At 43.1% G+C, this 27,139-nt stretch overlaps 1 protein-coding gene across 5 annotated transcripts in view; it reads right to left on the reverse strand.

Moving 5' to 3' along the window:
* Positions 1–27,139, reverse strand: part of KATNIP (katanin interacting protein) — a 116,448-nt gene that overhangs the window by 14,539 nt on the left and 74,770 nt on the right. For 4 of the 5 annotated variants that reach the window (XM_029054329.1, XM_039910893.1, XM_029054337.2 and 1 more), the window contains 9 exons: positions 22,142–22,985; positions 18,130–18,861; positions 17,519–17,730; positions 16,569–16,644; positions 11,054–11,231; positions 8,978–9,143; positions 5,819–5,976; positions 4,913–4,980; positions 1,509–1,619 (listed from right to left, as the gene is read on the reverse strand). In XM_029054329.1, the coding sequence (XP_028910162.1) occupies positions 1,509–1,619; positions 4,913–4,980; positions 5,819–5,976; positions 8,978–9,143; positions 11,054–11,231; positions 16,569–16,644; positions 17,519–17,730; positions 18,130–18,861; positions 22,142–22,985 (2,545 nt within the window). The remainder of the gene's footprint in view (positions 1–1,508; positions 1,620–4,912; positions 4,981–5,818; positions 5,977–8,977; positions 9,144–11,053; positions 11,232–16,568; positions 16,645–17,518; positions 17,731–18,129; positions 18,862–22,141; positions 22,986–27,139) is intronic. The other variant, XM_029054319.2, reaches the window with a different exon arrangement.

A 27,139-nucleotide genomic window follows, 5' to 3' on the forward strand; every position in this document is an offset into this window, starting at 1 on the left:
TAGACCAGAGGAAACTGGGCAGAACTGTGTTGGGCTGAAAACTCAGAGATTTACACAACGACTTGGGGCGGGAAATGGAAAAGAAAATCCGGTGCCCAGTTGAAATTCAGGAGGTTGGGGGAAGGTGGAATGTAATGACATGGGTAGGAAATCGGGGCCGAAAATTTGAGCTAGGACCTGGAGATGGGCACCCCCAGCCAGGAGGCGTAAATACTTGAGGAAGACCTCAGTGAATGAGAGGCTGGGTTCATGGCCCGGCTAGAATCTCCCGTTGATCTGTGGGGTTAAGGTGGCCAGAACCAATTCTGGAACTATGTAATTAGGGGAATGCCACCATACCAACTTTCTCAGCCCATCATACAATCAAACACCTATCAATTTCATATCCAGAGTGTGAGGGGAGAATCGTCCTCTCTAATGAAGGCAGATACTTTAGAATGGCTGTTTAAAGGGTTCAAAATCAACTCTACTTTTTTTGTATGAGGGACATATAGAGAGAGGCAACCCAAGACAGATTTGAATTGGGTTTCTGTGGCTTTCCCAGCTCTGGGTTTGTCACAGAGGTGTCACCTAATTAATCCCCCACATGCCAACAGCATCCCTTATGCCTATGGAAAAGTTGGCCTCCAGTCTGTTGAGGTATTTAATGACTATGTATGTATGTATCGAGCAGCAGGTGATTTCTGAAAGAAATCCTCTTGAGGGAAAATCTGGTTTTGGCCAAGATCAGCATCGAGTACAGCTACTGATCGGTGCTAAGTTAGAGGTACTGTGTTGTTTACAAAAAGCCCGATATTCATGGACCTTGGGCCTAGTTGTTCTGGCTCAGAACTCACCATGAAAATCTGAACATGAATGCATCCACCTGACAGGATGCACGTTGGATGTTTCTAACCTCAGTCTTGTCCACCTTCCCCTCACTGAGGCGGTGCCCAGGGCAGTCCTAGGGAAAAGACTGGCTGAATGAGTTGGAGGGGCCACATAGAGGTAAACCCTCTAGGAAGTGATTGTAATCGGACAGTCTCCTGGGGCGATCAAGCAGTACATATGAGGAAGGCCTCCTGGAACAAATACAGTTCGTGTCGGCTCCACCCAGCACTTGAAAGGTTTACTTGGATTCCTGTTATCAAATCCTCCCGTTAGCTGACTAGCTCGTGCGATATCATTATGGCAGTTATGATGCTCACAGAAAGTGTGATATTTTAACAAATAGCTGTTAGGTACGCCCCATGCAGGCATGGCCAGTGGGTTTTTTTTGGTCATAGATTTCTCTCAGACATACACGCTAGCTTGTGCGATATCATTGTGGCAGTTACGACGCTCAGAGAAAGTGCGACATTTTAACAAACAGCTGTTAGGTACGCCCCATGCAGGCATGGCCAGTGGGTTTTTTTTGGTCATAGATTTCTCCCAGACATGCACAGTGTTCTACTCTCTCCTCCCAAATTCCCACAGATCTACAAAGAGAAGGGAAGGGGAATTAAAGGAGGGTAGAACATCAAGGATACTGTTTTCAGACAAAGGAATTTTTTCTCCATGCTCGTCGTACAACTCCAATCCATTTAGACCAATATAGTATGGATCACCCCAGCTGGTCAGAAGCTGAAACTGGAAAATGACTGGGACGGATTAAGGAAAATCACTTTTATGGATATATAAATGAAGCAAAAATTAACAAAAGTGTCAAGAAAGATTAACTGCGCTGCTGTGAGGGAAACCAGAAGTTGGTAGAAGTTCAAAATAAATAGTTCAAGTGTAAGGTTGCTATCTTATATTTTCATTTTGCTTTTCCCTATAGAACTCAAAACATAGTTTAGATCTACTTTGTTCAAACTTCATCTCCTCGATTTAGTAAGTTCACTGTGGGCAGGGAACGTGCCTACTAACTCTGTCGCATTGTACTCTCTCAAGTGCTTCGTACAGTGTTCTCCACACAGGGGGTGCTCAGTAAGAGGGCTGAGAAGCAATGTGGTCTAATGGATAGAGCACGGGCTGGGAGTCAGAAGGACCTGGACTCAAATGCAGTTCTACCACTTGTTGGCTGTGTGACCTTGGATGAGTCACTTAACTTCTCTGTGACTTCAGTGACTTCATTTGTAAAATGGGGATTAAGACTGTGAGCTTAATAGCTTGGGCTATGTCCAAGTTGAATAGCTTGTAATAATAATAATAATAATGTTGGTATTTGTTAAGCGCTTACTATGTGCAGACCACTGTTCTAAGCACTGGGGTAGATACAGGGTAATCAGGTTGTCCCATGTGAGGCTCACAGTTAATCCCTATTTTACAGATGAGGTAACTGAGGCACAGAGAAGTTAAGTGACTTGCCCACAGTCATTCATTCAATAGTATTGATTGAGCGCTTACTATGTGCAGAGCACTGTACTAAGCGCTTGGGATGAACAAGTCGGCAACAGATAGAGACAGTCCCTGCCATTTGACGGGCTTACGGTCTAATCGGGGGAGACGGACAGACAAGAACAATGGCAATAAATAGAGTCAAGGGGAAGAACATCTCGTAAAAACAATGGCGACTAAATAGAATCGAGGCGATGTACAATTCATTAACAAAATAAATAGGGTAACGGAAATATATACAGTTGAGTGGACGAGTACAGTGCTGTGGGGATGGGAAGGGAGAGGTGGAGGAGCAGAGGGAAAAGGGGAAAAAGAAGGTTTAGCTGCGGAGAGGTAAAGGGGGGATGGCAGAGGGAGTAGAGGGAGAAGAGGAGCTCAGTCTGGGAAGGCCTCTCGGAGGAGGTGAGTTTTAAGTCGGGTTTTGAAGAGGGGAAGAGAATCAGTTTGGCGGAGGTGAGGAGGGAGGGCGTTCCGGGACCGCGGGAGGACGTGGCCCGGGGGTCGGCGGCGGGATGGGCGAGACCGAGGGACGGTGAGGAGGTGGGCGGCGGAGGAGCGGAGCGTGCGGGGTGGGCGGTAGAAAGAGAGAAGGGAGGAGAGGTAGGAAGGGGCGAGGTGATGTAGAGCCTCGAAGCCTAGAGTGAGAAGTTTCTGTTTGGAGCGGAGGTCGATAGGCAACCACTGGAGTTGTTTAAGAAGGGGAGTGACATGCCCAGATCGTTTCTGCGGGAAGATGAGCCGGGCAGCGGAGTGAAGAATAGACTGGAGCGGAGCTGACAAGTGGCAGGGCCGGGAGTTGAACCCATGACCCCTGACTCCGAAGCCCAGGCTCTTTCCACTGAGCCACACTGCTTCCCAGGGCTACCCCAGGGCTTAATATGGTGCCTGGCATGTAATAAGCACTTAATAAGTACCAAAAAAACCAAACAATTGACTGACTGATTGAAGGGAGCAACAAGGAATTAAGGATGGGATTGCGAGTCCACAGATCTCAGTCCTAAAACCAGCACTTCTACTGTCTCAATGTAGAGCTTTTGGCTCGCGTGTCCTAATCAGTAAAATGGAGAGGTAAGACTCTGGGTACATCCATGTCCCATTTAGACTGTAAGCTCCTGGTGGGCAGGGGATTTGTCTACAATTCGGTGATATGTACTCTCCCAAGCACTTAGTATAGTACTCGGCACACAGTAAGTCGTCGATAAATACGATGGATTTGAATAAACTTTTAAAAACAAGACATGCCAACTGAGGAAAAGGCCTGAATAATGAGTTGCCCTGTAGTGAGTAGTAAACCAATCCAGATCTAGGACGAGCGTGAGAAAGACGTAACTTTCCACACTCTCTTCCAGTGTTAGCCATTATCTGAAGAAGTTTTTGAGGATCTTAATTAAACTGAAGATAAACTTGGGGAGACGTGAAGTCTAAGGTAAATGGGGCACAAACAAATGAGATAGATGGGTTGCTATAAACTAAAATGACATTGCTACTCACTGCCTCCCTGATTTGGCTGCCTACACTACAAACGGAGGCCAAGGGGAAGAAATGAGGACATGCATCTGCGCCTGACTAATTCATTTATTTTGGACCACTCTAATTGTAAATATTTTTATATTTACCTCCCCCATTTACCTCCTTGTGGGAAGGGAATGTGTCGGTTTGTTATTCTCAATCTCCCAAGGGCCTATTACAGTGCTCAGAGTCGGTGCTTAATAAATGCTCCTGCTACTACTACTAGAAGGCAACTTAGAGCGGCCCAATTTAATAATAATAATAATAATAATGATAATGTTGGTATTTGTTAAGTGCTTACTATGTGCAGAGCACTGTTCTAAGCGCTGGGGTAGACACAGGGGAATCAGGTTGTCCCACGTGGAGCTCACAGTCTTCATCCCCATTTTACAGACGAGGGAACTGAGGCACAGAGAAGTTAAGTGACTTGCCCACAGTCACGCAGCTGACAAGTGGCAGAGCTGGGATTCGAACTCATGACCTCTGACTCCAAAGCCCGTGCTCTTTCCACTGAGCCACGCTGCTTCTCTTGCCTTCCTTGCTGGGCTGAAAGGGCAGTGGTGCAGTGGAAAAGGGGAAGGGGAATCCCTACCTGGCAGGCTTCATCCAGGGAACGTGGATGCTCATCCTCTTTCTGCAAATTCAATGATTCTTCTTAGAGGAAACACAACTCCTTAAATCGAGGAGAGCCATTGGTGAACACTACAGAATGCGGGAATCAAATTCTCTTGGCGCTGATTGTCAATTAGATAGGCCAACCCATCCTGACACATCTTCCCAAGAGGCAGAGGCCTGTCAGGCATCTTATAGAAATCTCAGTTCGATATGGTAATTCGGTCAGTCAGTCAGTTAATCGTATTTATTAAATGCTTACTGTACGCAGAGCACAGTACTGAGTGCTTGGGAGAGTACGATATAACAACAAACAGACACATCCCCTGCCCACAACTAGCTTACAGTCTAGAGGGGGAGAGAGACATTAATATAAATAAATTCACAAACAAGCTGTATGGAAAGCCAGAGCTTGCTCAGTAAGGAAGGATACAGCCACAAGGCATTAATGGGGCTTCATAGTCCATGCTGGCTTGCTCCACGTTCTTCCCATCGGACCTGCTAAATCGTGCAAAAAAAAAAAAACAAAAATAATCTTGGTGGATTATAGCAATAAATATAAGTAATAAGTATAGTAGTAGTAAGTAGTGGCTCCCACTACCTCTCGCATAATCCCATCCCCCCCCCCGATACTAATTACTTTCCAGTGGATTAGGCTCTTAGGATAGTAAGCCAGAAACTCGGAGTACTAATCCCAGCTCTTTCTCTGGCTTGTGAAGGGCCCTCGGCAGGGAATTTTAAATACTTAACAGCCCAGAAGGCAATTTGAAATTCTGGGGAGGGAGAAGGTCAGTTTATTTTATTGGATAGTCTCAACCCCTTGGGTTTTCTTATTTGGGGGAGCATAAATGAGTCAAATGAACAAAGCATTGAACAGAATGTTCTTCACTGAGTAAAGTAAATCCCAGGGAATCTGGAAGAAGTTTGCTTCCATTTTCATCAGCAGGCTCAGAGCATTTTGATTTTTGAGACTGTCGAAGGATCGCATAAATAGTAAGCGTCTGCTTTCTCAGAGTCTGCTAAGGAGTGTTCCCTGGATTCAAGCAATCTTCTAGGCTGCTTTCCAGACCAGATGGGAAATGAAGCATTTAAACTCTTGACATGCTATACAGAGGGTGAAAATCCAACCCCTCCCTGTCAAAATACAGTCACATTGGCCCAGAGGAAAGAGAGACTGAGATTAACTTTAGAAAACAGACAAATTAAAAATGATTTTTTTTTATCGGCAAAAACCCCTGGGTAAGGATTGCACAGCGATTTATAAAACAGTCTGATCCACAAACACCCACGTGCAAACAACTAGGGGAGGTGAAATTGCTAAGAAATCTCCTCTGTTTACCTCCTAGAGGGTTTGGCAACCGTTCGGGGTTGCAAGTAGTCAACAAAGATAATCTCTTGTGCAAAATCAAAGTGACAATTTCCTGGCCCTTTGCGGATAAGGAAGCCCTCTGGTGGGGAGATACACTGACCATCCAAAGAGACATGCACAATTTTGGCCTAGCAAAAAAACAAAAATAAAAATGTTTATTTGAGAAGACACAAAATGTTCCATCATTATCATTACTGCCTCAAACCTCTTGAAAAAAATGGCATTTTGGGTGACATTTTTGGCACAGTTGGCATTATCCCATCTCTCTTTTTGTGCTCCTTCAATCTGCCATCAATCTGTCCATTCCCCCTTTCTTCCCAACTCCTGCAAACTGGCTGTATTTGTTTGGCCAGGCCATGGCTTGTTCCCCAGTCCAGGTTTTATAGTCAACTTGCTCCCCTTCGGTCAATCATTGGCATTTTCTGAGCAACTTGGCTCCATGCTAAACGCTCTTCTAAGCCCTCAGTACAAATAGATGAAAATATCCTATATGAGGGAAGCAGCAGGGCCTGCTGAGTGGATAGAGCATGGGCCTGGGAGTCAGAGGACCTGGGTTCTAATACCAGCTCCACCCCTATTCCGCTGTGTGACCTGGGGCAAGTCACTTCACTGTACCGCAGTTTCCTCATCTGTAAAACGGGTAACAAGACTGTGAGCCTCATGTGACCCAGGCACTGTGTCCAATCTGATTAGTTTGAGAAGCAGCGTGGCTCAGTGGAAAGAGCCTGGGCTTGGGAGTCAGAGGTCATGGGTTCGAATCCCAGCTCTGCCACTTGTCAGCTGTGTGACCTTGGGCAAATCACTTCACTTCTCTGTGCCTCAGCTGTAAAATGGGGATTAAAACTGTGAGGGCTACGTAAATCAGGGACTGTAACCCCCCGATTGGCTTGTATCTACCCAGAGCTTAATATCGTGCGTGGCACATAGTAAGCACTTACAAAACACCATCTTTCTTCTAGACTGTAAGCTCATTGTGGGGAGGGAACACGTCTACCAACTCTGTTACACGGTACTCTCCCAAGCTCTTAGTGCAGCACTCTGCCCAAAGTAAGCACTCAATAAATACGATAGAGTGATTGTGTTTTTGTTGTTTCATCTTTCCTTACACATCTTCCGGCTTCCTGTAGGAGATGGGATCTTAGGACGGCTTCGAAGATGAGGAGGGGGAGGAACTGTGATCTGCAGCCCTGAACTTGCTTCCTGGAGCTGCGGCTCTTGTTCCTACCTCGGCTGTAGCAGTAGTCCCTGGCCGAAGCCTAATCTCCCCAACCCCCTGCCTTGTTCCGGGTTCTAGACGCACATGCCTGCTTCCCTTAATCTCTTTTCCCTGTTCAGTGCGCTCCAAGAGAGAGAGAACTGCCTTTGCTTTTAGTTACAATGATTAACTCTAATAGCCCTTTTTGCTCCATTTTTAATCTTTTAAAAAGTTATTTCTTCTCATCTGTTTCCAGAACTAGAAGAACCTGATTCTGACGGTATTTGAGATTACATTTACACTTTCTATTTTCATCACAGTCCAATTTCACGGCAATGCTAGGAGAGGGCAGCCACTCCTGTTATTTCCCAAATGAGAAATCTGACACTAGATCAGTTAAGTGATCTGCCCAAGGTCCCGTCAGCTTTCCAGAATTAACACTCAGAGCTCATTTCTCCCGCCCGCTCGGCACTCGGGCCTCTGGGTCAGCCTGCAGAAGTAGCAAAGTATCCCTCTGCGGCCTTCCTTGATTGCAGTGAATCAGGGAACAGAAATGTTTGCGCTCTCTCCCCGTGTTCCGTACTTCCCCTGTGACCTTTAGGCCACTCCGTCTCCTGGGCTCCTCGACACTTCTCTGAGGTGTCCTCCACTTTCATTCTGAAGTCTATGTTTCGCAGGAAGCTTTGAGCATGAGCGAAGGAGGGCCTGGAGAGAGATATGGCTTTGTCATCTGGGTCCATCCACTGTACACACTCTATTCGTGGATTTAGAAGGGCACATTTGGATATGGTTCTAACTCCTCTTGCTAGGCTAAGCCAAGTACCACCTGGGGCTAGTCCAAGAATCACCTGGGTCACTTCTGGAAGGATGACAAAAACTACCAATACCAATACAAACTGAAGAAGTAACTGTCATGGGTTCGAATCCCGGCTCTGCCACCTGTCAGCTGTGTGACCGTGGGCAAGTCACTTCACTTCTCTGTGCCTCAGTTCCCTCATCTGTCAAATGGGGATACCTGATGACCCGGTATCTCCTCCAGCGCTTAGAACAGTGCTCTGCACATAGTAAGTGCTTAACAAATACCAACATTATTATTATTATTAACTGACAGGCTAATCCCTGTTCCTTTGCATCCAGGGCATAAATAAGGATACACAAGTATTATTATTATTACAACTCCTAATAATAATAATGGTATTTCTTAAGCACTTGCTATGTGCTGAGCACTGTTCTAAGCACTGTTCTGATCAGGTTGGATGCAGTCCCTGTCCTACATGGGCTCACAGTCTAAGCGGGAGGGAGGATGGGTGTTACAACCCCGTTTTACAGATGAGGAAACTAAGGCACAGAGAAGCTAGTTGATTTGCCCGAGGTCACACAGCTGGCAAGCGGTAGAGCCGGGGTTAGAATCCAGGCCTATGCTCTTTCCACTAGGCCACCCTGTTTCCCATCATTGCTTACATCACCCTGCTTTACATCACTGGCTTGGGTAATAATAGTAGCTTCCGTTAAAAAAAAAAACACCCAAAAAACCAAATCCCAATTTCATTATCAGAGATGTGAAATTCAGCAGCTATGGAAGGCTAAGTCTGGTATCTTCACCTGATCTTCACCATATCTTGTAGGCTATGAGAGGACTAAGGCCGAAGAGTTCAGCAGCAGGAAATTAGCACAAATGGAAAACTTCCAAGACAGTTAGAAACTTGTGCATGGGGTCTTAAGATGATGTTAGCACTTTTGGGGGTCTTTAGTTTATATTTGCTCCTTTGGAAGGAAAACAGCATCTTATCCCACCTGCCATGGAATCGGGCATTTGAAAGTTCAGAAGGATTTATGTTGCTCTAGTAAAGCGGCTCCAGCCATTTATCAAAGCACTATTTCCACGACAGACGATTGAACATTTCTGCTGGCGGGGCCGCTTTTCTTTGGCTTACCCCTCGATAGGTGTCCTCTGGAGATTTATTATAGTTCCAAAAGCGCAGCCCTGCAATGTTTTCAGCTTTATCAAAATGGATTGCGATCACGTGATCGTCTCCAGAGGAGAAGGGAACAAGCCACATATGTTCATCTTCTACTGTGATGTTAGTCCCATCTATTAACCTAAAAATACACAAAAAAAAAAACAATTCCATCAGCCCTGCTTTGGCAGGGGCATCTTTTATTATTGTTCCGCAAAGGCCAAGAGCCAGGCGATGGAGAGGCACCCGGATCAAATGAGCCCTGGGCGGGAGAAATCGCACGAATACACCACAAAACAGATCCACAAACAGTAGGTCAAGCAGTGAGAGAAAAATCTCAAGAGTCTTTCTCTTTCAGATGAGGCTCATCAGGACAGGGTTTGGTTGAGGTGGATCTCTTCTTTCCTCTGAGGGGACAGAGAGGCAGCATGGCTTCAGAGAGCCTTAGCAGAGATGTTTATAAGATGAGAAGCCCCCTGGCTTAGTGGAAAGAGCACGGGTTTAAGAGTCAGAGGATGTGGGTTCTAATCCCGGCTCCGCCACTTGGTCTGCTGTGTGAGCTTGGTCAAGTCACTTAACTTCTCTGGGCCTCATCTGTAAATGGGGATTAAGACGGTGAGCCCCACGGGGGACAAACTGATTACCTTGTATCCACCTCAGTGCTTAGAAGAGTGCTTGGCACATAGTAAACGTTTAACGAATACCATAATTCAGTGCTTAGTACAGTGCCTAGCACATAGAAAGCACTTAACACATACCATAATTTTGGGCTCCGTGGACCAGGGCAATACGCGAATCAATGTCCTGGAATTCTTCTCTAACGGCTCAGTACTACTGTCATTGTAAGCACTTAATACATGTCATTACTACTATTATTGCGCCTAAAAGAAAAAAAAACCCTAAGGCAGCCATGCAGACTGCAACTATGATCATTCAACCTTGGCAAGTACCACATGACACCAGTACTAACTTTCTCTGGTTCTCTCTAGCCTCCACCACCTCTTCCTAATCTCAACTCCTTCAGTTATTCCCACTCTACTGCTTTTCTATTAAGCTAAGAAACTCATACTCAAAGACGGGAAATTCTCTGTGACATTGGAAGCTAGCCCCCTTTGAGATGAAATCTGACATCAAGTATATAGAAACCATGCTGGCAATTATAGCTGGAGATGAAGAATATCGTATCGAGATGTATTCGAAGGGGCTTCCAAATAAGAGGAGTTAATTATCCAAGTTGGAAATGGGATAAGGTATTGAGGTAATTGCTGGATTCTTACATAAAGTTTAATAGCAATAGGTTGGCGAGACAACATTTATAATTTGGCTCTTTGATGGGGGAATCTCATAGCACAGGCTTGTATCAGATTATTGGCTCTAATTTACAGAGTAAGAGGGTGTCTACCAACAATAATTGTGGCATTTATTAAGTTCTTACCATGAGGCAGATACAATTTGATCATTCATTCATTCATTCATTCATTCATTCATTCAATTGTATTTATTGAGCACTTACTATGTGCAGAGCACTGTACTAAGCTCTTGGAATGTACAATTCGGCAACAGATAGAGACAACCGTCCCTATCCCACAATGGGCACACAATCTAAAGGGAGTGGGACAAGTATTTAATCACCATTTTACAGACGAGGAAACTGAAGTCCAAGTAGATTTAAGTGATTTACCTAAGGTCACCCAAGAGTCAAGTGGCAGGGCCAGGATTAGGAGCCAGGTGACTTTCCACTAAGCCACATTGTCTATTGGAGCAATATCACTTGCTTTAGAACTTGGTTTTTCCTGGAAGCTTCCTATCCACCCGATGACCTAGTCCAACCTTAGTTTTTGAAATCTAAATCGTTCAACTAAGGTGAACCGGCTACTGATCTTCATTCTGATCATGACAAACTGAATGAAGGGTTAAAGCATTTAGTCCTCTTGAGGGTGAGTCAGGTATTTCTAAATTCTTATCCATTACCTTTGTAATCCACTCGAAATTAAGCAACGTGGAGAGATTCTATACGGTGGATCAGAAAATCGGGGCCCTCGATTCACATACTTATCTAAGGTCCTGGCATCGTCCGTGTATTCTGGAAGGTCATTTAAATCTCTGGGTGATGCAGAAATCTTATCCGTGGTAATTGGCAGAGATTGGCCATCCTTTCCTACCACTTCAAGTCCTGTCAGGCCCAAATAATGTGAGTCACCCCATGACATGGTGAAATTGAGCTGAAGGCCTAAAACAGAAATAAAAATTGCTAGTCAATCCCTGGAGGTTCCAATGGGAATATTCCTAAAATAGAAATGAACAGGTTAATGATTCATAGCCTCCACATCTTACCAAGTTCTAATCCCAGAACTTCTCAACCAAATAGTTGCTAAAGACCCGGTTAAGTCGGAGTTAAAAAGAAGAAAGTTTCCATTCCCAGGCAACTCTCATGTGAATTTAGGATACACAGGAAAAGACCTTTTTGAGGTTACCTAGTCTATTATCTTGCCCCCTGCCAGAAGTCACTAAATTACCACCAGAAAAATGGGTTTCCCCTTATTTCAGTAAAATATTATAGAGAAGCATAGTGGAAACAGCAGGGCCTGGAAGTCAGACCTGGGTTCTGATCTCAGCTCTACCACTTACCTCCTGTGTGACCTTGGGAAGGTCACTAAACTCCTCTGGGTCTCAGTTTCCTCATCTGTAAAATGGGAGTTTATCTGTTGCCGAATTGTACATTCAAAGCGCTTGGTACAGTGCTCTGCACATAGTAAGCGCTCAATAAATACTATTGAATGAATGAATGGAGCTGATTACCTGTTCTCCTCCCTGCTTAGACTGTGAGCACCACGCAAATAATGGATTGTGTCTGACTTGATTATCTTATATCTACCCCAGTGATAGTGCTTAGCATGAAGTAATAGCTTAATAAATACCACATTTTTTACTATTATTATTGAAGGGGGTCCCATAATCTACTAAAGTTTAAACTCTTTCCTGGAGTCGGCGGTGGTAATAGTAGTGATAGCAGTAGTAGCAGCAGCTCTGGCATTTATTGAGTACCTACTTGGCATGGGGCATTTGCACTAGGCCCTTGGGAAATCCCTCCCTTGACCCCACGGCTCCCTCTAGTTATGGCCCCATCTCCCTCCTACCATTCCTCTCCAAACTCCCTGAGTTGTCTACACCGGCTGTCTCCAATTCCTCTCCTCCATTTCTCTCCTCGATCCCCTCCAATCTGGCTTCCGACCCCTTGGCTTCGCTCCACAGAAATCACCCTCAAAGGTCACCAATGATCTCCTTCTTGCCAAATCCAACGGCCTCCACTCCATCCTAATCCTCCTTGACCTCTCAGCTGCCTTCGACACAGTGAACCACCCTCTTCTCCTGGAAACGTTATCCAACCTTGGTCTCACTGACTCTGTCCTCTCTTGGTTCTCCTCTTACCTCTCTGGCCGTTCATTCTCAGTCTCCTTCGCAGGCTCCTCCTTTGCCTCCCACCCCTAACTCTGGGGGATCTCTCAAGGTTCAGTTCTGGGTCCCCTTCTATTCTCCATAGATACTCCCTCCCTTGGAGAACTCATTCGCTCCTATGGCTTCAACGGCCACCTCTATGCGGATGATACCCAAATCTACAACTCTGGCCTTGATCTCTCTCCCTCTCATCAGGCTCACATCTCCTCCTGCCTTCAAGATATCTCAGCTTGGATGTCTTCCCATCACCTCAAACCTAATATGCCCCAAACAGAACTCCATATCTTCCCACCCAAACCCTGTCCTCCCCTTGACTTTCCCATCACTGTAGATGGCACCCCATCCTTCCTGTCTCACAAGCCCCTAACTTTGGTGTTATCCTTGACTCCTCTCTGTCATTCAACCCACACAGTCAATCCACTAAATCCTGTTGATCCCACCTTCACAACATAGTTTTGGTCCACCCTTTCCTCTCCATCCAAACCTCTACCACATTAATACAATCACTCATCCTCTCCGGCCTGGATTACTGCATCAGCCTCCTTGCTGACTTCCCAGCCTCCTGTCTCTCCCCACCAGTGCATACTTCACTCTGCTGTCCTGATCATTCTTCTACAAAAACATCCAGGAGATGTCACGCCGCTCCTCGAAAAACTCTCGTGGTTGCTCATCCAACCTCTCCATCAAACAAAAACTCCTCACCATTGGCTTTAAAGCACTTAACCCCCTTGTCCCCTCCTACCTCACCTCGCTTCTCTCCTTCTTCAATCCAGCCCACACATTGCGCTCCTCAAGTGCTAACCTTCTCACTGTGCCTCCATCGCACCTATCTTGTTGCCAAACCACCTCAGGCCTGGAATGCCCTCCTTCTTCATATCTGACAGAGAATTACTCTCCCCCGCTCAAAGTCTTTTTGAAGGCACATCTCCTCCAAGGGGCCTTCCCAGACTAAGCCCCACCTTTCCTCATCTCCAACTCACTTTGCGTCACCCTGACTTGTTCCTTTTGCTCTTCCCCAGTCACAGCCCTACAGCACTTATGTGCATATCTATAATTTTATTTCTTTGTATTCATGTCTGTCTCCCCGCCTCCAGACTGTACGCTCGTTGTGGGCAGGGAATGTGTCTGTTTATTGTTTTATTGTACTGTCCCAAGAGCTTAGAACAGTGTTCTGCGCACAGTAAGCGCTCAATAGACACACCTTGCCTCTTCCCCCTCTCCCTTCCCCTCCCCTCAGCACTCTGCTCATTTGTATATATTTTTATCATATATTTATAGAAAACACATAGGTGGAAATAAGACATGGTTCCTGTCACTTGTGGGGCTCATAATCTAAAATCTAAAAATTCTACAATGTGAGGGATCTGAATCTCTTGGATGTGTTAGCTATCTGTGGGTGAAGTTTAATCATATTTGGAAGTGAATTCACACTTTCAGGCAACCACTATATCATTTAGTCAATAACTGTACCTGACTACTAATGGTATCCTAAATGACTTAAACCCCTGAAAATGGCTAATGTATGCCCAGGGAACAATTTCCTCCCCATCATGATTTAGCCTAATGCATCTCACTGTTCCAGTCTTTTCTGCTATCTGGCCTGAATTTCACCTCCCTGAAGAGTGCCCCATTATTACTGGTTAAATAACTAGTTAAATAGCCCCTGCATTTCTTAGTGATTATGCTTTATAAATATTTATGGATTTTTAAAGAACCATTTTTTTGTACACTCCGTTCAATAGACTTAGGTACTTTAATCTTGTCTTCCAAAATTCTGCTGATCATTTTCATTCTTGGAATCTCAAATCTTTCATCTTCATGGTAACTGGTTACCTCCTAAAAGTCTGGGGTTATGCGTGTCACCACATCAGGGTCATTTATGACAGGAATGCCATTTCTTTATCCCCCACAAAGGCTTATTGAAATGCAGCCTTGGACCTCCCACAAAAAAAGACTAGTTTTTTTTTCAAAAGCAGAAAATTAAAATCATAGGTCTACTTTTCTGCTCACCACTTCTAGGCCTTAGTCTCCATCTTAACCCATATTTGCTATATCTTAGATTTATATTCATCTTCTTTCAGTTCATCAATTTTGAGGTTCATTTTATTATTTTTTTTCCCTCATGGCTGTGGTCATTTTCTATTCTTGGTCAGTATGTCTGCTTGATTCAGCCCTAAATTTAGGCTTATACACAATTTTTAAAAAATTATTTAATATTCCTTCAAAACTGTATGTAACAGCTCTGATCCTAAATCAGCTTTCTTGTATCAAATCCCATCTCCTCTTGTCAGGCACCCCATTGATTAGAGAAGAATGTGAGTGATTGATGAGTGATACCATGGGGGATAACCATTAATTTGTCTTTGTTGCCACTATTGTATGCAGAATACTGGATCGGATGAAGCAATGGTCTGACTCAGTATGGTTTATGCTCTTAGGAAATTTTCTATTTTGCCTATCCTAAATGCTCCCTGCTGCAATTTAAACATTTTTTTCCCTTTTATTCTTTTCTTCCTAGAAATACAAATCAATCAATTGCATTTATTGAGCACTTACTATGTGCAGAGCACTGTACTAAGCGATTGGGAGATTACAATACAACAGAGTGAGCAGACATGCTCCCTGACCACAATGATCTTATGATGTAATATTATCTAATATTATGTAATAATCTTTTGTCCGTCTGTCTCCCCCGATTAGACTGTAAGCCCGTCAATGGGCAGGGATTGTCTCTATCTGCTGCCCAATTGTCCATTCCAAGCGCTTAGTATAGTGCCCTGCACATACTCAGCGCTCAATAAATACTATTGAATGAATGAATATGTAACAATATATTATATTGTGTAATACATGTAAATATTTACAATTATAATTCTATTTATTTTTATTAATGATGTGATATTTATCTATAATTCCATTTTTTTATAATGATGCTACCAATGCTTGTTTACTTGTTTTGATGTCTGCCTTCCCCCTTCTAGACAGTGAGCCCGTTGTGGGCAGGGATTGCCTCTATTCATTGCTGAATTGTACTTCCCAAGCGCTTAGTACAGCACACGGTAAGTGTTCAATAAATACGATTTATTGAATGAATGAATGTGGGACAGACACTGTGTGTGACCTGATCGTCTTGTGTCTCATCCACTGCTTAAGATGGGGCTTGGTACATAGTGAACTTGTGAGTAGGGAACGTGTCTGCTGTATTGCACTCTCCCAAGTGCTTATTACAGTGTTCTGCACACAGTAAGCACTCAATAAATACAACTGATTGATTGAGAGTACATCCTTCACAAATACCATCATTCGTGCTTAGAAGAGTGCTCAGTGCTTAGAAGAGTGCTCGGCACATAGTAAGCGCTTAACAAGTATCATCATTATTATTACAATTATTACTTGGAACTTGTAGAGTACTCTTACATTTGCCACATTCTCGGGAGGAAGAGAGAAGAAAGTATCATTATCCCCATCTCACAGATGAGGGAATCAAGGTGTGGAAAAGTTGAGGCCGGCGGCGGAACTGGGATCAGAACTCAGGTCTCCTGACTGCCAGGCCTGTTTCTTCCCTCTCAAACCAATTTTTGACCCATGCGGCAGTACCATATGCCTGCCAAGATGAATTCCTTTTGTAAATGAAATTTCACAAGACTAAATCAAATTATGGAATCAAAATCAGCTAAAGGTCAGCTGTACAACAGCTACCACATTCCTTTCCCCCGTTATTTGGTAATTCCATCCAAAACCCCATTTAGTTGATATGACATGACCTATCCTTTATGGCCTCCTGGGCTGCTTTCTACATATGGGTCTATTATTCCCTTGACATTTTCATGCATTCATTACTATAGTATAAATGAAGCTTCAGATGATAAATACATGCAACTAAATAGGAAATCTAGAAGCTTCCTATTATAGGGTGCTTGCACCCTTCCGGTTCTCCAGGTTGAGTCTCAGATAGGAATGCCAAATTTGAATTAGAGGAATAGGGGAGATTATCCCAGGGGTCAAAAGAAACATGGTTTTCTTTCCAACAAAATTCTATACAACATCTATTAGGTTACCAGAGATGAGAGACTCTAATTCCACATTAGGAAAATGTCCAAAAAGTACTTACATGCTCCGGTATAGATCCCTGGTTCTGGGGTTGTGAACTCTGGCAAAGGATTGAATACTGGCTCCTGTTCTTGAACCTAATGAAGAAACAGAGGAGACATAACTTACCGCTAATGATGATACCAAACACCTTATTCAAGTACGACTCAACAACACAATGACAGATTAAAGTCCATAAATCTCAACCTTCAGCTCCGTGGAAGGTATTTTGAATTATCTAGTACAATCAAAAACTTTAGAGGTTAAGCATCTTAATTAATCACTCATATTTACCATCAATCCATCAGTGGTATTTAGTGAGCGCTTACCCCAAGTGCTCAGGAGAGTACAATACAAGAGTTGGTAGACATATTCCCTGCCCACAACGAACTTATAGTCGAGAAGGGGAGACACTGATATAAGTACTTTACAGATATGTAGATAAGGGCTGTGGGGCTGAGAGTGGGATGAACACCAGAAGCCCAAAGGGCACAGAACCAGGTACATATGTGTCGCAAAAGGGAGAGGGAGTTTTGGGAAAGAGGGCTTAATCCGGGAAGCACGTGTTCAGCAATACACTGAGCATTTAGGAGCGTACAACAGAAGTAAAACATATGGTCCTTGCCTCCAAGGAGCCTATAATCTAATGAAGAAGTTGCATAGTGTAATTATAGTTAGAGGATGGATAAAGATACAACTGGATGAGGGAGCGTAGCGAGAGATGGATAAGAGTAAATGCAAGAGTAAGTAAAATACCTGAATGGATATAAACATAAGCACCACGGTTGAGTGTACGTATCTAAATGCTAAGGTATACGGTTAAATTCAGTCCTTGGACGCGATGGGATTTCAGGAGGGTTCTGAAAGCTGGAGAAAGTTGTGATTTTAATGGATTTGAAGATGGGGAGGCAGACCCACACGGGAGTTAGGGTGGGAGCAGTGGGTGGGATGGAGAGGAGGCAAGAGGCCTACCTGATCGTCTCTTATCCGAAAGCCTGCTTGGGTAAAAGGCCTCTCGTCTCCCTCTCCGTCGGCGGTTCTTGGTCTCTTCAGCTCTTCCTCATATCTCAGAGAGGACACGCTTTCAACATCAATATCATAAAATGTCTCATCAGAACAGAATATGGCTTCTAGTATATCATCATCGGTTGTGAATAATATAGTATCACCAAACTGCTCGGGGGCTGGAAGATATTAAACAAACAAGGTCGACTCATGAAGAGTCATTCAGAATTTTCAGATCAAAAAGTAACATACAAAAGCCTTCCACCTGATGATGTTTCTAGCACAGGGCACGTCCATTTCTCCTGGTTTTGGTTAATAGATTCTCATTTCCATGCAAAGCGAATAAAAAGTGTAGAGAACAGAGGGCCATTCAAAGCGTTTCTTTAAAGCACTTTGTATTAGATCCCAAAATGCCAACCAAAAGAAAATACGCTCCTTTATTTCCGCTTTGAAAGGATCAAGGATAGGTCAGAAAAATGTATGTTCTTTCACATTATATGGGGCTATCACACCAAGGTGTGGAATGGACATTGTTAAAATTGTGAGGATGTTCAATTACTGTTAATCCGATACCGTACCTCCTGACAGTGTTCCCGAAGCCTTGGCAATTTCTCCTTTAAAGATGCATTGTTTATCGAGTAGAATTGTGATGTCTTTCACGCCTCGAAAAGAATGTATCCGTGATTTATTGTAATTCCAAATCCTAATCATGGCTACTTGGCAAGGATCCACAAAGTCGATGTAGATAAAGTGAGACTTGCTGGGTGTGAAAGGTGCTAGCCAGAGATGCATGTCGTCCTGGGTCCTATAGACTCCATCCGTTAAGTTGGATACCACCCTGGGATCTTTGCCGTAGACTGGCAAAATATTAATATCAGGGGGTTCGGCTTTGATATTGGAAATCTGTACCGGTTTTCCCTTGGAACTAAAAATTTCAATTCCATTAAGGCCAACATAGTGCCTGTCTCCCCAGGTTGATTTGATGTCAATAATTAGGTGCTGTCCATATGGTAAGACTGGAATTTTAAAATCGCTCCCGTCATCATTCTCCGAGGAGTAATCTTCCTGCCCTCTTAACAGTTCCTCTGTGTTTGCCTGTTTTACTGACTTGTGTTCCCCAAGCCTGCTGATCTTCTGCTGCTGGAGGAACTCGTCAAAGATATCTCCTTGGAACTCCATGTTGGAAATGCGCCCCCGGTGAGAACGATTGAACTCGTTGAGGGAATTCCAAGATTCCTGGAGGGTGTGTTCTTGTTCGTTCCGCCACCTGCTTCTAAATGCCTTTGTGGATATGACAGGAAAGGTGTCGTCTACAAATAAAAAGAAATTAAAGCTGGAGGGTCTGTTACTTAAACACGAGAAAATGTTGTAATCTTTTAGGTCCCAGTGAGTGCATTCAGTTCTAGAGCAGCTGCTACTCTACTTTCCCTAACATGTATTACTGCTTTCCATATTTTGTCATTAAATATGTAATAATATCCTCAGCAAAATATGCAATAATTATTTCATATGCTCCGACACACGGTAACCATTTTAAAGATGAGCTGCAACCCATAAAAAAGAAAGGAAATAGCAGCTTTAAGAGAAACTAACAGCTCCCTTTCTGGGGCTCCTGGAAATCATATGACAATAAACGGGCAAAATATTAGTTTCAAATGCATGGTTCCTGACGATGGCACAGGCCTGGACATTGTTCTTCCGGGCTGTCTGATTTCAATATTGACATTTCAGGACATTGGCTGTTGTCTGGCTTCACCTGTACGGAGGGTGGGACTTGCATATTGCATATGAGGGAACTGAGGCACAGAAAAGTTACCCTTGATCATACAGTGGGTAAATGGTGGAGCTGGGAGTAGAACCCAGGTCCTCTGACTCCAAGGCCCGTGCCCTTTCCATTAGGCCATGCTGCTTCTAAAGCCAACCTACTCACTGAAATTCAATCTCATATATCTTGCCAACAAACCTCGTCCACATCCTCCTTGTGGCCTGGAATTCTCTCTTCACTCATATCTGACAGACCACTATGCTCCCTATCTTCAAAGCCCTACTCAAATCGTATCTCCTCGACGAGGCCTTCCCTAAGCCCTCAATTTCCTCTACTCATTCTCTCTTCTGTCGCCTAGGAACTTAGGTCTGTTCCCCTTTAGCATATTGATATTTACATTACCGCTACAGCACTTATGTACATATCCATCTGTAATTTATTTTAATATCTGTCTCCCCCTCTAGTCTGTAAATTCCTTTTGGGCAGGGATTGTGTTCTATCTGTTCAGTTTCATTCTACTCTCCCAAATGCTTAGTACCATGCTCCGCACACAATAAGCACTCTATATTATTGATATGAGTTTTCAAGATTCAATTTCACTGTTTTCAGTTTACTGTCAATTTCTAATGAATGAAATGAGGATCCTATGTTGAGAAGAGGACAACAAAGATCATATACCGATCATTATACTTCAACCAGTCAGTATGAATCTTTTTGTATTTTGGGGTGAATTCAATTCAATGACTGGATGTCAATTTTGGGTCAGCTTCCTGACCTTGTTGCACATGATAGGCAATATTGAGTAGGTGAAGGTGAGCTTGAATGTAGGTAGACTGTGCCTACCAACTATATTGTAAAGTACTCTCCCAAGTGCTTAATACACAGCACATGGTGAGCGCTCAATAAATACTAGTGATTGATTAACTGATTGCTCACATTCACATATGCATTCACACATTCACTCTCAATTGACCACATAATCCCACTTGCAAATGGTCAACCGCGTACTCTTATGAATAATCAGCACCAAATCAATTGACAATCCATTGAGTATTTATCAGTGGAGCACTATGTAAGCATTTGAGAGTATAATAGAATTAGAAGGTATCATCCATGCCCATCAAGCATCTTAAAATTTAGTGGCAGAGACAGGCACTAAAATGAGTTATGGGTAGGAGGAATGATAAGAGTATAAAGATATGTACTACCTCCTTCTTGGCAGTTATGTGCATAGGTGTACTTTATTTTTGATCTTTCTAGCATTTTTATGTTGGTCTCCCCCATTAGAATATAAGCTTCTCGTGGGGAGGAAATGTGTCACTTCATTATTCTGTACTTTCCAAGTACCCAGTATAGTGCACTGTATCAAGTGGGTACTCAATAAATACTATTGTTCCTGATAGGAGCAGCGTTGAAAGAGCATGGGCTTGGGAGTCAGAGGACGTGGGTTCTAATCCTGGTTCCACCACTTGTCTGCTGTGTGACCTTGAGCAAGCTACTTAACTTCTCTGGGCCTCAGTTACCTCATCTGTCAAACGGGGATTAAGACTGTGAGCCCCCCATGTGGGACAACCCGATTACCTTGTATCTACCCCAGTGCTTAAAACAGTGCTTGGCACATAGTAAGTGCTGACCAAGCAATATAATAATTATTATTATTATTATTACTGTATCTGCTATTACTATTACTAATAATTGCGGTATTTGTTAAGCTCTTACTATATGGCAAGCATTCTTCTTAGTGCTGGGGTAGATACAAGGTAATCAGGTCAGACATAGTCCTTGTCCCATAATCAGGTCAGATATGAGTCTCTGTCCCATATGGGGCTCACAGTCTTCATTCCCATTTTACAGATGAGGTAACTGAGGCACAGAGAAGTAAAGTGACTTGCCCAAGGTCACAGAGCAGACAAGTAGCAGAGCTGGGATTAGAAGCCAGGTCCTCTGATCTCTACATAAGTGCAACGGAGGGTGTGAGTACCCAAACACGGAAGGGAGGCCCAAAATGCTGAAGTGGCAATAGAGGGATAGAAGATGGGGTGAATAGGGAATAATTAGAGGAGGTCTCCCAGAGATGTGATTCCAAAACGGTTTGAAGACGGGGAGAGCAGTGGTCTGGGGATGTGAAAGGGCAGGGAGTGTCAGCCACGGAGGAGAGCATGAACAAGTCAGTGGTGGCGTGACAAGAATGAAGCACAAGGAAGGAAGTTGGGCTGAGAGGAATGAAGTGAGGGAGTTGGGGGATAGTGGAAGAAGACAGTGGATAAGTAGGAGAGAACTGATTAAGTGCCTTAAAGCTGACAGTCAGGCACTTTTCTTTGTTGGTAAAAGAACAGTAAAGCACTTAAGGATTTTCAGACCAGAGGACTGTCTGAAGAATGTCTTGGAAAAATGAAAAATAGGCACCGAAGTAGGGATTGGACAGGGGAAAGACTGAAGGAATCTGACGCAGAAATATCCATTCTCTGTCACTGCTGTTGTCCAGCTATTTCCCAGGATGGCGATTCAGAAGTCAGGACACTTAGTGCAAACTTGCTTACCTACCCAGTAATTTATTCAAGCAAATCCTTAGAGCCCCTAAGACACCAAGTGACCAGCAACCTGCAAAGCTGTGTAAAACAGGGATTCTGGACCAAACTGCTCTCCTTTAGAAAGTACATGAACTTCTGTAGGCCACTAAGAACAAATAAAAGTAGTTGTTTCAAAGCTTTTAATAGCTGTATCGCTACTATCGTTAATGTTGAAAATACGTACCTTTTAGAAACTACTGAAATGACAGTGAAGATTCCACAGTGCCTGAGTTTTTCTTGTTTCTCTGCTCTTACCTTTGCTAGGATGACATTCATCTCCAAGGTTACTATTGAAAACATCCTTTCTTGAACTTCTCCTCCCACTGATAGGGCGCTCTAGACCGTAGCGATCTTTGTTCGAAAGACGGTCAAATATGTCCAAATCATCCTGGCATGACATTTTGCTGTCCATTTGTGATCTGTCACTTCCATTTGCATTCCTGCTGCTGGGCCTTCCCTGTTCATTTCGGGGGCATTTATAAATCTCATCAGTCCATTCAGGGCAGTCTTTAGGGGTGTCACCGGGCTGTGGTTTGGCCACAGGGTGTTCTGGGTCCAGCCAAGGAGGTTTCTGCTTGATCCCCGTCTCCCGCTTGCATTTCGCTTTGGAGAATGACTGCAACCAAGGTGGAGTTTGACCGGGAGACGGTAAGATTTTTCGACCTGAGAGTTTTTCCAGCTGCTCACTCAGGGTAAATTCATCATCAGAGTGATGATGTTCCACAAAGTTGGGTGCTGGGAGGCCTCTGGTTTCATCAGCCACAGTATCAGGAGCTAATAATAACTTCAAATCTTCCTCTAAACCAGGCAGATTATCCCTGGGGCAATTAGTGGAATCGTTTTTTCCATCTAGAAAATGTTCTTCCATTCTACCTTCCGGCTGTGAATTATTTAAACCTAATTCCTTGTTCTCCTCTGAACAAAGAGGTGTGTTCACCTCTTTCCTTTCTTCTGTACAGGGACTCTTCTGTCCTTCTTTAAGGTTAACTGTGATGTTACAATCAGCATCCAGGTCTCCCTTGCCTTTTCCTAACTCGCCATCAAATACAAGGCTTTCATTGACATAAAGCTTCACATTCTTTGCCCCTATGTCCAGATCCTGAAAATATAAAAAATGAACACTTAGATGCCAGAGGCAGCACTGGAAATCCCAAAAATGGAAGTTCAGCTCATTGCTATGCCCACTGAGAACACTCGATAAATACTTGTTGCACTGACTGCAAAACCCAATCGGAGGTGGAAATCACCAGAAAGTTTAGTTTTCTAAAATCACACAATTTAAAATATTAATTTCATTGCTGAACATAAGAAGGATTCACCACTAAAGTAACACTGTCTCAACCTTAGACTATCATTCCAAAACTCTGCAAGGTTTATATTAAATTATTTCAAAAAATAACCTTACTCACAAAGTTAATTCCATTGCAATCAGCAATACGTCCTGCCTTCCCTCTCTTCTCGATCTACAATGCCCCCAAAGCTTGTTCAGGAGCTTTTTTGTTCATACAAACTTGTGTCACCTTAGGATTTAAAGCTCACCCTACAGACTTCAACTGACTTGGTGCTGAATTTCAAAGGAAGTAATAATTATGGCATTTGTTAAGTGCTTACTTTGTGCCAAGCACTGAAATGAAACAAGAAACTGGGTAGGAGTGAGAGTATGGATAAAAATAATAGTTGTGGTATATGTTAAGCACTTATTAAGTGTCAAGCAGCGTGGCTCAGTGGAAAGAGCATGGGCTTTGGAGTCAGGGCTCATGAGTTCGAATCCCAGCTCTGCCACTTGTCGGCTGTGTGACTGTGGGCAAGTCACTTAACTTCTCTGTGCCTCAGTTCCCTCATCTGTAAAATGGGGATTAAGACTGTGAGCCCCACGTGGGACAACCTGATTCCCCTATGTCTACCCCAGCGCTTAGAACAGTGCTCGGCACATAGTAAGCGCTTAACAAATACCAACATTATTATTATTATTACTAAGCACTGGGCTGGATACAAGAAAATTGGGCTGGGCACAGTCCCTGTCCCAGGTGGGGCTCACAGTCTCAATCCCATTTTACAAATGAGGTAATTGAGGCACAGAGAAGTGAAGTGACTTGCCCAAGGTCACACAGCCGACAAGTGGCAGAGCCGCGATTAGAACCCATGACTTTCTGACTCCCAGGCCTGTGCTCTATCCACTATGCCATGCTGCTTCTCTGCTTCTTTTCTGGATGGAAGACGGGATGTGGTTGGGCTGTGTATAAGAGTAAGGGGAAGAGCGGTATGAAGAAATACCTGTGTGTGTGAGAGAGACAGAGAGAGAGAGAGAGAGAGACAGAGATCTGCTTTGCAAAATAACTTTTCCAATTAGAAGTATCAATTTTTTGGAAGAAAGCTGGGTTGACCTGATTTCAGGGCAAGAAGGAATACCCCCTGAAACAAACATACACAGTATCTTTAGTTTTGTTTCAAAGACAGACTCAAAACTACATTTTGCTTCCTCTTTGCTATTCTCAAGGACAGGATGTACGGGCAATGTGTAGACTATCAGATCAAAGACAACTGTTCTCCGTTCCCCACCTAAATTGCTCCAGAAAACAATCAAGCATGTGTTACACTAAAGAGACTTCACTGCAATCATTTGATTGTTGGATGGCTGCCTACTCTTTGGGGATTGAACATAAGCCTGTCAGAAAAGTCTATTCATCAAAGAACTACTCTAAATGTTTTTTAAGAACAGGCTCAACTACAAGGAAATGAATGCCCTAAACTGATCAGAAAGGAAGCTGTTCAATAACGATAACATGGGCAGCTGTCAATGCCCCAGTACACCACAGATATATCCCACTAAGTCATTACAACAGAAACATTTTGTGAAACACAAATGATGTCACTTCAATAAACAAATGTCACATAACCCAAGTGAATTACACTTCCAAGCCAGTATACCTTTCAATCGAAAGGAGGCAGCACATATTGATATTAAGTCCGCTGATAGGATAATATTAATATATCATTTAATCTAAAGAGATCATCTTCAAAACAATTTGAACCAATTTTAACCTGGAGAGTAAGGATATATAATCTTATATGAAGACATGAATTGACACTCTACAGTGTTGGACAGCTTTTATTTTTGGTTTAAATTCCCTAAAGGTGGCACAATGCCTTACCTTTTTACATTATCAAATTTCAGGGGCAAAATGAGCACTGGAAAAAAAAATCCGGATGAAAACTTCAGCAAGAAAAAAAATACTAAGAACTTGCCAAAGGTAGGTTAATTGGAAATTTCTTCTCAGCATGAACTGTAACTAAGTGCATCAGTTCAATGTTATTAAAGCAGTCCGGAGGAACGGGAAGCAATAGATCATCTTTCAAAAGTCACTTCTAATACCACGGTCCTTTAGCATCCAGAGGAACAAGTGTCATTTTGGGGCCAATGTCTGTCACACATTTTTCACTCTAAGGTGTCAATTCTAGTAGTCTCAAAACTTGAAACTCATTCGGTGAAATCTGAGAAAGCAGGGATGGAGCTCACCCATTTTGGAGGGAGGGGATCTTTCTGTGGAACTAGAAAATTCTACTTTCATTAGCCCCTTGCGGGTGGGCAAGGAAAATTCATCAAGAATCTGCAGTTTGACTATTCTTCCATTTAATTTTTTAGTGCAGTGACGACTGAAAAGGTGAGGGAACAGGCCAAAAAAATTCACACTGACTTTCTGTACTCAATTTTAGCGATGAAAATGTGAGGAAGAGGGCTCTGAAATCTGATGATAATGATTATGATAACTGGACTACTTAAGTGCTTACTATGTGCCAAGCACTGCATCAAGGGCTGGGGTAGACACCAAATAATCAGAGCAGACACGGTCTTTGTCCCTCACGGGGCTTGTAGTCTAAGAAAGAGGAGATATTTAATCCCCATTTTACAAATGAGGAAACTGAGGCACAGAAAATTCAAGTGACTTGCCCAAGACCACACAGCAGGCAAGTGGCAGAGTCAGGATTATAACTTGGGTCCTCTGACTCCCAGGCCTGTGCCCTCTCCTTCAGGTCATGATGATGCTAACTGGTGTTTTCCCGAGACTGCAGAAAGAAACCAATGGCCATCTGTAGTTCACTGCCGTAAACACTGTAACTAACAGGAGACAGAGGGATTTTTATGTGCCCTTTTGATATATTTTAGCAGTGGAAATGCAGGCAGTGAATGGACTTATTTAAGCTGTATGCTGTAGGTCTCCAATTGCATTTTAAGAAAGATGCAGCTGAGTTTGATTTACTGTCAATAATACCCAAATGAATGTGTCATGATTATGGTATCTGTCTTTTTATTTTGCTCTTGCAGCTGCGTTACACTGAGTTACAGCAAACCTAAAAAGTAAAGTTAATCTGATTAATGAAGAAGCGGAAAATAAGGAAGCCCTACTTTTCATGGTGGGGTTATTACTAACTTAGGGATTGTCATGAGGCAAATGGCTTCCTGGTGTACTGAGATACTAAAAACAAGATTAAAAGAGGCTTTTTGAGACCCCCTAGAATCATTGTCTGATGGTGTCATTCAACAGCAGGGTGAAATTTAGATTTCGAAAAAAATTGGTTCTTATATCCACTGTAAAGGCTAATAAATGCCTATTTGAAAAGGCAGGGTACCTTTACCCAAGAAACAATTCCTGTGTTCCCTTTGTTATTTTATTTTAGAGCAGTTTAAGTCTGAGTAGGTCAGCTATAGAAAGCTCTCCGCTTTTAAAACAATTTGTGAATTAAGCATAATTACTCTTAAATGCAAATACATCTAACAGCTTGAATCCCTATCACCCAGTTCCTTCCTTGTAAAAACATGTTGAAATCTTCACACCCAGAATATTAAACCCAAACAACATATATCCATATTTGCCAATGTTTTCTTTTCCCAGAAAAAATATCTAACACCTGGGCATTTATTTCCTAAGCAGTACCTCTTTTCAGTGAACTCAAATATCCAAATTATTCTGGTTTGAAAAACTGTCATACAAACATTTGATACTTGCAGTAAACATCTTGGCAATAATACACGATCCATGCACAGAACTGGTTTAGACTTTTTTTTTGCTTATTTTGTACATATTTACATTGCCATAAGCTTATGAAAAAAGAAATGAGAGCAACACAAAAAGGATGAAGCTTATCTTCTCTGTAATCCAGCTCATAAAATCCTCCTTTATTCAATGTCTGATGTATTGTGACATTGACAAGCCACATCATGCATAACTTCATAATTTTTCAGGTTGGGGCATT

Source organism: Ornithorhynchus anatinus, chromosome 2 (assembly GCF_004115215.2).
Source record: "Ornithorhynchus anatinus isolate Pmale09 chromosome 2, mOrnAna1.pri.v4, whole genome shotgun sequence".
NCBI lineage: Eukaryota > Metazoa > Chordata > Mammalia > Monotremata > Ornithorhynchidae > Ornithorhynchus > Ornithorhynchus anatinus.